This window comes from Paralichthys olivaceus, chromosome 13, assembly GCF_024713975.1.
Source record: "Paralichthys olivaceus isolate ysfri-2021 chromosome 13, ASM2471397v2, whole genome shotgun sequence".
Classification (NCBI taxonomy): Eukaryota; Metazoa; Chordata; class Actinopteri; order Pleuronectiformes; family Paralichthyidae; genus Paralichthys; species Paralichthys olivaceus.
Window position 1 is genome coordinate 16,942,042 of NC_091105.1, and position 13,169 is coordinate 16,955,210.

The 13,169-nt window shown below is 39.7% G+C and overlaps 1 protein-coding gene across 1 annotated transcript in view; it reads right to left on the minus strand.

The window, feature by feature from the left end:
• Nucleotides 1–13,169, minus strand: part of LOC109632177 (exostosin-1b) — a 37,612-nt gene that overhangs the window by 13,008 nt on the left and 11,435 nt on the right. Inside the window, exon 2 of the mRNA XM_020091335.2 lies at nt 1,619–1,712. Within this exon, the coding sequence (XP_019946894.2) occupies nt 1,619–1,712 (94 nt within the window). The remainder of the gene's footprint in view (nt 1–1,618; nt 1,713–13,169) is intronic.

Here is a 13,169-nt window from a genome sequence, read left to right on the forward strand (position 1 = left end):
TGTTTGCAAGATGTAAAAAACAATAAGCACACAAATGTTCATAGCTATTTACAAGCCAACACCTGAAAGTTCAATGCGCGTCACAACACCAGAAAATGTGCAGCGTCAGCATCTAGACTGCAAAAATAAACAAGAAGAAGAAAGTGACACGTGTTTTCATTACTGCCTATCGGAGCCAGTTAAAAAAAAAACTGCAGAGTCATTTCAACCCAGGGGTTGAATGCTGATCGTATCCATAGCAGACATGGGTGTTAGTGGATTTTTTGACCAGTGGATAAGAGCCTTTGTTGAACCCCTTCCCAAAAGCCTAGCTCGCACTTAAACCCTATGACCGTCTCCACTGTGTCCTACCTGGCCTATTGGAATACTTCACTGAGCCAGTGTAACTAATACAGCTCAGTAGCCTTCAACTTCCCCAAATTCCCCAATTTGTGCCTGGCCTCTTCAACTTTTGCGCTCCCCAGTGTAAGGCTGTGTTTGGATAGAGGCACTAATACCTCCAGGCTGTGGTCCAGCCCTGCACTCCGGCCAACCTCTGCATGCTACTACCAAGTGAAGCTGCACCGCTTTCTCCCCCAGCGTCGACCTGGTAATCAGTCTCACTGTCTCACCATGTGTCGCCTCTTTCTCCTTTGTGGTGTAATTATCTTCCCATTACACCCAATATAGAACCACTGCTCATTTTCTATTATAAGCTCAAAAGTGATCACTCTTACTCTTATTCGAACCAAATTCTCTGCTGTTTGTCCAACAACTGGTGATTGCAGGACTTGACACAAAAAACCTCACACAGTACACCAAAACGATAACTTGGGTTGCTTTTGATTTTTTTGTGGACTTAATACTTATTTTTATTCTCATGAAATATGTTTCCATGGTTTCACTGTACAGTGTGTTGTAGGTCACTGGTTGAGAAAAAAACTGCTTAATATCTAAAATTCTAATCACTCTACCATATGTATTAAATTATATGCATATCTTACCTACTGCTACCCTAAGTGTGTGAAGGTAAAAGCATTCAAAATGCCTCAGGCAAAACTGGTTATTAAAATAAATGTAGCTATTCTTTAAATATATCTGTGGTCTTGGCTAAGATCACTAAAACGAGTAGGCTGATGTGCTGAGTACTGCAGGGAATTAGGGACACTTGACGAAGACTAGATGGTGAAATAAAGAAAGTGAATAAAATGTTACATGTGCAGCCAAGCATGTACTGTACACTGAAGTTATAATTCAATCAGTATGATCAGGTGAGGAGGAGAGGAAAGGAGAGGAAGAAGAAGTGGGTGAAGAAGAACAGAAGATGGCAAAGGCAGCAATGAGGACACGGAGCAAGAGGCAGCTGAAGTAACATGAGCTGCGCAACCACAGAATGACTGGCAGTGGGTGAAGGAGTGAGTGGGTGTAAAGTCAGTACGTCACTTTTTCCACTCAAAACCACTGATTAACAGCTTTACTGTTGTGTTTCTTCTGGAGGAATCAAACTCTATATAAATAATGTTGCTGGAACACTGCATGCATCTTGTGAAACACCAGAGTACACCTACGCTACGTGATTCACATTTAATCACCACTCTGTCTGGCAATAATGAGCAACATCTGTATTTGTGTCACTGACCTGCAAAGCCTCTAAGAAGCGAAAGGAGCCCAGCCGTCGTCCTCGAGGTACCAAGCAGAACGTGGAGTTGTACAGCATCTCTCTGTAGTCGTACCTGCAGGAAGATGGTAAAGAGGAGAAAACATCAGGAACTAATTCATTCAACAAATTAAACAACACAATCTGAACGCTTGGATGCAGGATACTGACAAAATCACAGAAAAACTGAGCGCACGACAGCAAAATGACACACATTCCTTCGGAAGTTTTTTTCTTTACAAAGTCAAACATCTCGTAATAAAATATTGACTCTTGGAATGCAGCTCATATCGGGGCCACTCTTTCCTGAAAACATCTCAGAAAACGCACCTCTTTCAAACAATGAAATATTTCAAAAGCACAAATACTTTCAGGAACAGAATCCCATACTTTCATTTTAACTCCTCTCTCTCATTTTTAAACCCATCGCCCTTTCGCCTGCACATCTCGACATCTCTCGCTTCTTCCTCGCTCCCTCCATCCAATCTAAGCCTCTGTCAGCACTTGCTTGGATTAAGGAGCTGCTTGGAATTCCTTCAGTGTCAATATTTTATGTGCAAAGGAGCGCGTGTGCGCCAGAGAGTGTCCGTTTGTGTGTTGCCTGTTCATACAATAGAATGGGTTTTATGAGACAGGACAGTGTGTGTGTGTGTGTGTGTGTGTGTGTGTGTGTGTGTGTGTGTGTGTGTGTGTATATTTCATTTCTCAGTCTATCCTGGGTAAAAAAGCAATCCTGCACACTTAGCTTCCAAATTTGTGTGTTTAAGACAACGTATCGTCACATTTGCATGAGAATGCAAATATGGATGTGAAGGTGAGTGATAATTTGTGTACTCAGGGTGATGTGCGTGCCTGTAACTATTTTCCTGCCCTCTCCTTTATCGTATATGTGTGTGTACAGATTTACTATGCCTGAGGCTGCACTGTCTCTCTCTCAGAGTCAGTAAATCCCTCCATGACTGAAGACCCGATGCCTCAACAGATCCACCCACACCTCTGTGGGTCACTGCACAGCCAAGATACAAGTCAGATTTATGCCATGTACAGCAATAGGAGTGCAGCAGAACAGAAATGCTCTCTTTCTCCCTTCTGAACTATAATTTACTTTATGTAACAAACATCTAAAAATGGAACTAAGCAAAAAAGACATGTCTTTTTTAATATAGACGTTATTCTTATGTCTGAAGGAGATTCAGCTAAACCTCACTTAAAAGCTGCTGCAGACACACAACTAAATTAGCCAATTAAATTCACATTACAGAGGAATTTACATAAAACAACAACTAAGTTTCTTCATACACAATAGACATGGTTGACAAAGTTGAATTTTTATATTCAACAGCTGCTGAGGAGCATAAATGAACTACAGAGCTGCCATCTTTAGAGCCCGACTGAAAAGGATTTTTGGAAGCAGATGCTGATTTTTGGGGGGGGGAAATCGGTCAATATATTAAAAACAATGGAAATGGTTCCCAAGAGGTCGTTATCAAACCCTTGTGACAAAGAATTATAATTGAACTTTTATACCGCTAATTCACCAATTCATTTTATTATAGATAACTAAATAAAAAGAAAACACAACCAAATATATATAACTATATATAGAAGAGAAAAATACAGAAAATAATAGGTCCCTATTTATGTATAACATAAACATGAATGCACATCTTTGCACTCTTTAGTCAGTAGAATAGAAGTATGTAAATGCACATTCTGATACAGATATGTCTGTGAAAGGCTCAATTCAGCTCATTTTAATCCACCAACTGATAAAGTGGTCAGGCTCTCATACTTTCCACATACTCCCTATTTAATGTTCTATACTGAAATCTGCTGGGTTAAATGTGCTAATGAAAACTTGCCAAATGTCCAGCTAACGATTTCTGGATTAATATGTAGGCACCAACACCTCTTTTTATTCAATGCAGACACCAAGGCATTACGATCTCAAAGGCTTTTGACGTCACAGGCTTTTACATTACAGCAGGAATTCATGATCATATTGAGTGGACCATTGATGATACCACATCAAAATGTCACTATAGCATAGAACTAAGAGAATAACTTCAACACACACATTAATGAAAGCATAGAAACTTGTTGTTCGTCAAGTTTCATCTGTATTTATGTGGTTGAAGTTATAAGCATTACATGTACAACAACCAAATACATGTAGATGGATCTGATTTTAACCCATTAGAACTCTACTGTCACTATAGAAACTAGATGACTCTTGCTTCCCACTAACATGCTCAATACATTCTCAGTGGACAGTAGACACTAATATTTTTAGAGGAAAAGCTGAGTTTGGAAGATTTGGCTTGACAGCCGTCTTGCAGTGGTGGTCACAGTCCCGTGTCATCTTAAGCACCTATTGGTGTACAAGCACACCATGTTTTGTTTTATGCTCTTAGTCCCTGAATGGCCTGAACAGCATATTGTTAATTCTGTCACCATTATTTGCAGTAACCATTAAACATACATCACCAAACACAAGCATTAATACAGAGAACTTAGAGTACTATCACATGGGAGTCAGAAATGACTGCAATGCAATATATCAACTGCAATGTAGAATTTACTTTGGTGATTATGTAATATCTATCTGCATAATCCCACTTTAGAGCACACATGCCTTTTACAATTACAGCCACTACAGTGGTGTTAGAGAAGATTAACAGCCACTATAAAGCATGAAAGCTACATTTAAGCTTGATTCCATCCATGGGAATGCACTATGATATACACAGAGATCCATTATCAACATGGCACAGAGGAGTTAATACAAGAGGCTTCTCTCATCTACACTACGAAACAATGGCTTAATTCATCATGCCTCCATTACAATCATTAAACATGGCGAAGAAATAATCCAGAAAAGGGAAACATAATAACTGACCATTTTGTGGGCTTATACAAACAGAAGTATACATTCGTATCTGGGCTTGGCACGGTCTAAATCTCACATCCATTACATTTCCTGTACAAACTCAGAACAGACCAGATGTTCCTCTCCCTGCATACCTCCATTCTTCCTTTCTCTTCCAGATGGCTGCCTGTGGGAGGACTACTCTCACAGTATGCTACCACATGTCAGCAGAGATGTTAGGGATGAGTGCTCAAAAACGTCTGTATTTGTGTGTTGTTTTCTGAGCAATACATGTAGGTGTTTAACAGATTGGTCTCACTTAGTATGAAAAAAGGATTGCTGTCACCTAGCACTTACTCATACCCTGTATCTTGCACAAATGTCCACAATTAACTATACATGACATTAGGTAAATCCTTCCCTGTCCCATATTTTCAGTGCTGCAACATGCAGATGGCTGTTGGTGAGCAAAGCAGTCGCTTAGTAACAGATTGAATATCACTGAGAGAAAAAAAAAAAATCACACTGTTAAAGTAATGAGCTCGAGTTATTCTTTTTTGCCATATTCCTATTATGATGTCATGTAAGTGCTAAAATAAAAGCTCTCATAAAATGTAGATTTGCAATTAAGGCTATAATTAAAACTACTAGAATTATATGGGGATAAACTGTCTTATAGCTTATAAAACTACTGTAATAGCATCATTCATTTAAAAAAAATAGGGAATTATATGCCCATTATCATATATGTGCTTTCAACTAATAATTAAATATATGAATGTTGATATTGCACTTGTTTGAAATTATTAGCACATAAATTGTCCAGGTGTAATAATGTGTTTGTACTGCAGAATTCAGGAGAATTCATGCGGTGGACAAGAACACGTTCAACGACGACTTAACCTCAACCAACTGTTCAATCAGACACACCACACTGTTGATGTTTTCTGCCCAGTTTGTTGATCTTGGTTTTTTTGTTAGAAATGACGGTTGTTTCATGTGACCACTCTGGTTTTCTTGGTGACTGTAAGTAGTAGGTATAATGTAAAAGAAATGTCCTAAAAAGTAGTTCCAAAAAATCTACAGTGATTTATCATTGCTTAGACAGGTGTGAATACTTGATGTCAATATCTCCACTGTCAGTTGAAACATCCATTATATTAAATATACAAGTTCTGATGGAAAAACTAGTGCATTACAGGGTTAGACACTGACTCATAGAAGTAGTGGTTTTATGCATGTCACTGCTTTAGGAAATGACTAAGAAGAAAAGGGATGTGAGGGATGTGACTCGCTGTGACCTCATGTTTGCTATACACTGCAATTTCAGCAATCATGTGGAATGTGTAGATCTTAATTAGTTTATATGAAATGCAAACTCTTCCCTCCATCTACAGTTGGAGAGATGTTAACTGTACTAATGTAGCATCATGACCTCAACACTGTAACTCAGATCAATAATGAAATAATCTATTCCTGAACATGGTTCAGTTTTACAAGGTCTTTTATTGGGACGAAGAGCTCAGAGCCGGCAGTAAAGTGGCATCTTTAGTTTTATGGTGTGGGAGATATTTACATAAACCTTTTCATTCATGGATTTGATCAAATGTATTTATGAATATTGCAGGAAAGGACGGCAGTATGAGTCACAAAAACAGAAAAGAATAACAGGAAGTGTGCTGGGTCGAGAAAAAACATCAACCAGTCTCCTAGCAACAAGAATGGATGGAGTGGAAGAAAAATGCATGGCTCATTCTGTCAAGTGCCTGAGGAGCCTCAGTAGAACAGCCAAAGAGTTGTCTCCCATAATCTGTGCAAGAGACCACACACATTTCTAACATAACAACTGAGAAAAGAGACCGCAATCAAAGGAGGCATTGCTTTGGCTGATCTGTTTTGAGTTTAAGCACTCATGTGGGTTCACCCAAACTGTCCTCTGTCCTGAGACAGTGTGTCAACCACGATCCATCTCCTTTAATTTAAGAAATTATCAGTTTCGTGAATCTCTTAGTAAATGATGGGCTCAGTTGGAGCGACAAGATAAAAAGTGTTGGTATATTTGACACAGGCATATAGAGCAATGACTATTGCTCTGATTTTGCAATCCTTATCCGCTCATTTGTTTTTGTTCCATCTTGAAACACCTTGTCCTGACAAAAGAATCGGCGAAATATAAACAATCATATAAGAGGCATTCCCATGTCTTTTTTTTTTTACTTGACATCCAACACAAAATGAATTATAAGCATTCCTTTACTTGGGGAAACTTAACTGTGTCCTACATTATTGTACTGCATGCAACTTAACTGTACCTTGATGGACAGAAATGAATTCCACAGAGGAACAAGTTCATATGCGTTCATATTTGTGCTTTGATATTGTCACCAGAATAATCAATGAAAACTTTCAGGAATGTTGAAAATGTACAGGCATAACTCTTTCAAATACATTGGCTGCAGTTCATTGTGTAGCAATTGCTCATCTTGGTCAGAAGGAGAGTGAGGGCAGCTCCAGTACTCCCACTCTTTCAACCCATTCCCATCCAGTACTGACTTCATATCTCATTTTCTGCTTCCTCTTTTCTGTCACACTTGTGCCAAGTTGATGGGCAGTTGGCTGTGGCTGGGATTGAATTCAAGCCAGAGGAATTTCAGCCTGAAACCCACCAAGGAAAAGCGAGTGTCATCAAATGAGAAAGGGAAGAAAGAAAAAAACCATCGGTTGACAACCGCACGCTACATCCGAGCTCCACAAAGCCAGCGCCACCCAGGGCAAGAATGTCACACACAACGTTAACACACACATAAAGCCTCATTTTGATCTCAATACACATCAGAGCTACTTCAATAGTTTTAGACCCAGCCAGACTCAACTGCTTTGTTCCTCCTGATAGGCCTGCACATCAAGACGTAGATGTGTACAATGGATCGTGACATGCACAGGGGGATAAAAACAAACACACTCTCTTTGTGGAAAACTTACATCAGACCAGCAGATTAAAACACAACGCTGCGTTTTCAGGCATGAGAGCTGTCATGACACGAGGGGATCAAATGGCTGTCTATAACATGGGGTTAATGAGCACCCCTCATCTCATGTTACATGGGGTTAATTAGCCATCAGAGATAGTTATTAGAAAGTGGACTGGCCTTGGTTATAGGGAGAGTGTATTAGACTTCTATAGAAAGCCATCCCTAAGGAATCTGGAAACATTAGACATCAGCAGTGGTTTGATTGAGCTTGTAGGGATCTGGTAACACCAATCCAATGCAAGCCCCCCAGCACATAAACACACACACATAATGCTTGATTTTGTGTGTGTGTGTGTGTGTGTGTGTGTGTGTGTGTGTGTGTTTGGATTCAAATTACACTAATGACTATTCCAGCAATGCTATGCAGGCAAAACTTAAAAGTTTTAAGAGATGAGGACATATAATTTAGTAGCCAGGAAAACTGAAGAGCATGACACTGACTCGCCTGAATTAGTTATGGAGCTTAAAATACTCCAATGGCCTCCGGATAGCAGCATCAGAGATTAATGGCCAACACTGGCATGAATGGCATTCACTGTACTATCTTGTGCCTAATAGCATAGTTAATCTTAGTGGTTTTACCTGTGAAAATGATAGATGAGCAACTTCTTTGAGGCATTGGATCTGGCTAATGTTACCCAGAGCAGGGATGGGGACATGATACTGGTCCCAAAAAGGAGATGGCAACATAAAACTGAAATTTCATAAAAAAGAAGACTACACATTTGTTACACAAGCTTGGCTGTGTTATGATGATGATAGTGCACAATTAAGGATTCTGCGTTTTCACCACTAAGTCATTCAATGGTGAATAGTTGCTAAAAATTGATATTTAGTTCCCACAAAAAAGACTTTGATTCACAGGTGAAAAAAAAGCCAAATAAAGTCTTTCACCACATTCACCTTCACTGAGAAGCTGGAACAGTAGAAAATACATTTGTTTTCAGTACATATTTAACAGAATAAAATTAATTGTGGCTACACTTCATCAGAAAATAACACCCTTTCCAAAAGTCTAAAAAACAGTATTACTGCTAAGAGGGTTTAAGGATATAAAGCTCTGTGCTCAAGCATAAGTCAATGGAGCAAAGATGAATTTAGTACCAACATGTCTTACTGAAAAACAAACCCTACACTGATTTCCTCAAGGCACCTTGGGCTAACCCATCTTCCTCGTGTTAACAGGTTCAAAGACAGGTTTATAAAACATTTACAGACACAGAGGGGGGGGATCTTAAGCTCTATGTGACCCCAGGTTAATTCACCTAATTACTATGCTTTGAATCCTCCATCACTCTTCTCTTTCTTCCTCCCTCGTCTCAGTGTGAATTCATCAGTGGTAGAGTCAAAAAGCAGGAACCTTTCATCTCTACAAATATCCCCTCCTCAAAATGAAACCATACACGCCCTAGAGTTAGTTCCACTGAGCTGAACACGCACTGACCAAAACATGCACACTTATGAACATCCATCCAGAAAGTGTCATTAACAGATCTGCTGATTTTCACGGACTCCCTTTGGAGTTTGAAGGGAGTTTTGCCCACTTCTCTAATCAGCCATCCATCAGCTTGATGAGATTGGTGAAGGATGCTTTGAAGTGCTCTCTGGGTACAATAAACCAAAACAAGGGAGTATTGCAGATAATGAAATGACTGTTCTTAGTGGAAAAGCCATTAGTGCTGGAATGTCAGTTCTGACTTGTGAAGTCGGACAACATAAAGATGTCAAGAATGGTCAGACGGGGTCAAATTATATGACCACAAAGGGACTTGCCTTCTTTGCTGATAGCTGAGAGCGGCCATATTTTGGAACATGGCGTGGCTGAGTAATATAACCCAATCCTTCAGTCGTCTAGATTGCTAATTATTCAACTATGTCTCACATTTTTTATCATTCTGAATACAAGTAGGTCACCAATTAACATTTTTATGCCTGAGGCTGACAGACTTGCAGATCTATTAGTCCAGCTATCAAGCAAAACCATGATCCTGGCTAATGACTAACTGAAGGGAAGAATTAATATTCACATTACACAACTGGCGGTGAGTGTGTCCCATTTTAAATAAAGGTGGAAGTTGAGCAGATTAATCTGTGGGATCCCGGAGTTAGAAGGAATGCTGTCAAACTGCCAGTAACTGACTTCTGCTGGAGATAGAGCCGAGCTGCTGCTGCAGTGGTTGCTCAGCAAGAGAGATAAGTCCAGGTCAGGAATGTCTCTGTGCCTGAGCCAAGCAGGGATGAATGGAGGAAGAAATAGAAGGATGTGACAAGGGAAAGAGTGATGGAGAAAAGGGATGGATTGAATGACACAGAGGTAGAGGGTGAGGCAGAGGGAAACAGTGATGAATGGATTGGAACTGATTGAGGGGGTGGGGTTAGGGAAGGAGGCAGAGGAAGATAGAAAGTGGTGAAGGGTGGGATGTGAGGAAACAGCAGAATGACAAAGGCAAAGAAGATTGAAACATGGGACTGATGAAGAGAGGCAGAAATTTAATCAGTAAAAAGAAAGTCAAAATATATTAAATGAAATGCATCCATGGACATAAATTTCTACCTGTGTGAGTTCTCAGCATGTGACAAGCTTTTTCAAACATCAGCTTGTTTTGTTTTTTTACCAGTGTAAAACAGTCCACTCTCCGACAGCTCTTCCCTTTAATGGCGAAGCAACCGTGACAACAGCCATGACAGGCAGAAGAGGGGACTTTGTAATGTCTCTCTTGGTTCACAATATGGCTGTTATCAACCGAGTTTGCTATCAGTTCCCCTTTAAATGGACCGGTGGGCTGATCTGATCCAATATTCACCATGCTGAGAGAGGGATTTAGATAAATCTTGACAGCTGGGGCTTGGATCTGCCTGGACTAATAAGTCTGCTTGAAAGCATTTTGTGTTTGTTTATGTGTGGATGTCATTTGGGATAGTATCTGACGGGTTATGCGACAGATGAACTGCAAGTCTATATACGCGAGTGCGTTTTTTTTAAGACATCTGAGCTGGCCATATGCAACTGCGTCAGGGGAAAAGGAAAGACCGAATGAGTAGTGAGGGCGATAAAAGAGTTTGTGTTGTTGCCAATAGACCTTTCCTTTATTAGACTGTGACCTTGAGTGTGTGCCCATGTGACAGTTATAACAGAGAGCACCATAAGAATAATGCAAAAGCCAAATATCCATGGCGGCTGGGATGAGGTCAGGATGAGTGTGTTTGGACAGTGCAGTGGTGGTGATGGCTCTCCAAGCTTCAGCATAGATTATTTTAACTGTCCCACTCAATATCACACAACAGTGTGCAACAAGTCAAGCTTTAAGTTTCTCACAAGTTCAGCTTTGATTGTGTAAAAGAGAACTGAACCCAGTGAAACAATTAAATGGCAGTAAGTGGCCAGCATTGGAAAAGTATGCAAGGCCCACATTATCACATAATTATTTTTTCACTTGCCTTTATTGAAATATCTTTCAAGAAAGCGCCACACATTTTCTTGAAATATTAATGTCTTTCAGTAGCTCCCCGAAGGATTTCGAAACTTTCCGGCCACCTATCAAATTGTTTGGAAGGTGTCAGTGTGAGCCCATTTGAGAATAGACCATGTTCCAGTGAACCCGTCTGACCTGAACAATCTCCTGCAGTGTTCTTCATTTATAGAACACTGCAGGAGATTGTTCAGGTCATAGTCCACGATTTTTGGGGCATTTTCGTGTTTGAAAACAGGTTAATGGAATTTCATCTGAGGTAATTACAGGATTAAATTACAGTTAGTTAAAAGTACATTACAAAACAGAGACACTGGCCTCATTACTGCATATAATCCAAAGAAGTCTCTTCAGAAAGTGAAAGTAGTCCAAATGAAAAGTGTTTCTGGAAAGAAATACATAGGTATATCACTGATTATTACTAATATTCTTTTAAATATACAATATTGCAAGTGTACCGCATTTATATTAGGGACAGGTATCTTCAAACTTAAATATCTAAAACCAAAATGGATGGATTGATACAGTAGAGTGAGAGCACTGGGAACATGGTCTCAGATTTCTGAACCCCGACTGTGCCACTACAACAAAGCAATAAAGTCTTTAATGCAGTTATTTGGGTGAATCAAATCTTGAAAATAATCACATGAAAAAGAAAGAAAATTGAGCTCATCCAACCTGCTGATGAAAACCAGCCTCAAAAACTCAGGGAAAAGAAAGGCTATGAGTGCAGAGCCAGTGTGAAGTCATGAGAAGAGTGGCTTCATTCTGCTACTAAGAGAGTAAATTAGTGTCTCGCCAAGTTGAGCCGCCAAAAAACGAAATGTAAACACAGTCTTTTAGCTCTCAAGAGGGAAAAGATGATTACCTCACAATTACAAGACCACGGAAGAGAGAGAAGCCCCATTGCCTCGGTGACAGAAAGAGAGATTACAGGGTGGCGGCTGTACTAATGATGATGGGGAAAAGCAGAAATACTGCAGTTTATCCCAGAGGATACACAAAATTACAGCAACAAACAGAAATGTGTTGCACTTGGCTAACGCGTTGGCGTCGCTCTTCAAAACGAAAGATGAAGAGGGACCGCTTTGTTTGTTGCTGCTGCTGCTGCTGCTGCTGAGCATTGAGACACGGACATCCAGAGGCATTCGACAGGTATCTATTTCAGTAAAGCAGCACTGTGATGCACGGTGGCCCATTTGTCAGAAATATGTTTGTTCTACAGGGATGAGTACTCATTCCAGCCAGTGAATACTACCAGGCCTGTCACATGATTTAATCAAGTTGATTAGCAAAAACAACATGCTAACTAACATCCATGGCTTAATACACACCTGACTTGTTTGACATATGTATGACCTACATTATCTCTGTACCATGGTCTCTCTCATAAAGGCTTAAATCGAAAGGATGGCTAACTTTGCAACATACCATTGCTTTCCACCTCAGTTTTTAAGCCATTTACTAAATTCTCACGTACTAATGTGATGACTTTGGGGGAGGGCGACCTAATCCCACTCTGATACCATGATACGCCACGCACACACACAGACCTTCTTAACATCAACTGGCTATCAGGGCTGCCAAAAGAGACCCTACTGCATGGAAAAGCTTGAATCCTAAAATCGTTTCATATTATTACACTGACTACAGAAGGGTAAAATATAATTGGGCAACTGTGCAGATCTTAATCACTTTTTAAGATGGTCAAAAATGTATCCAAAATGAAATGTTGGGACTTTTATGAGGTGTGAATACATGTAAAAAAAAAAATGAAAAAACATAACTTCTACCTACAGTGGGTGTAAACTTAGTCATACCATCTGTCTTTAAAAAAAACATTTGAGGTTAAAAGGACAATAGCAAGTTTGAAGCGGGTTGTAATTACTTTGAGTCACTTAAAACATTGTCATTTCCAGTCACAGTCATCACACTCACTCTACATCTAACAAACATGTAGAAACAGTGCTGAGGTGAAGTGTCATCGTCATTTTTTCAACTGTTGAAAGTCCCTAAATGTCTCTTAGTGTTTATTAATTACAACTATTTATTTTCTAGGCTTCATCTATAGCTCTTCTCCATGACTCATATTAATCACAACATGTTTCATGGACAGAGAAGGCACAGACACAATGTAATATAAAGCTTTATAAATACCTGAG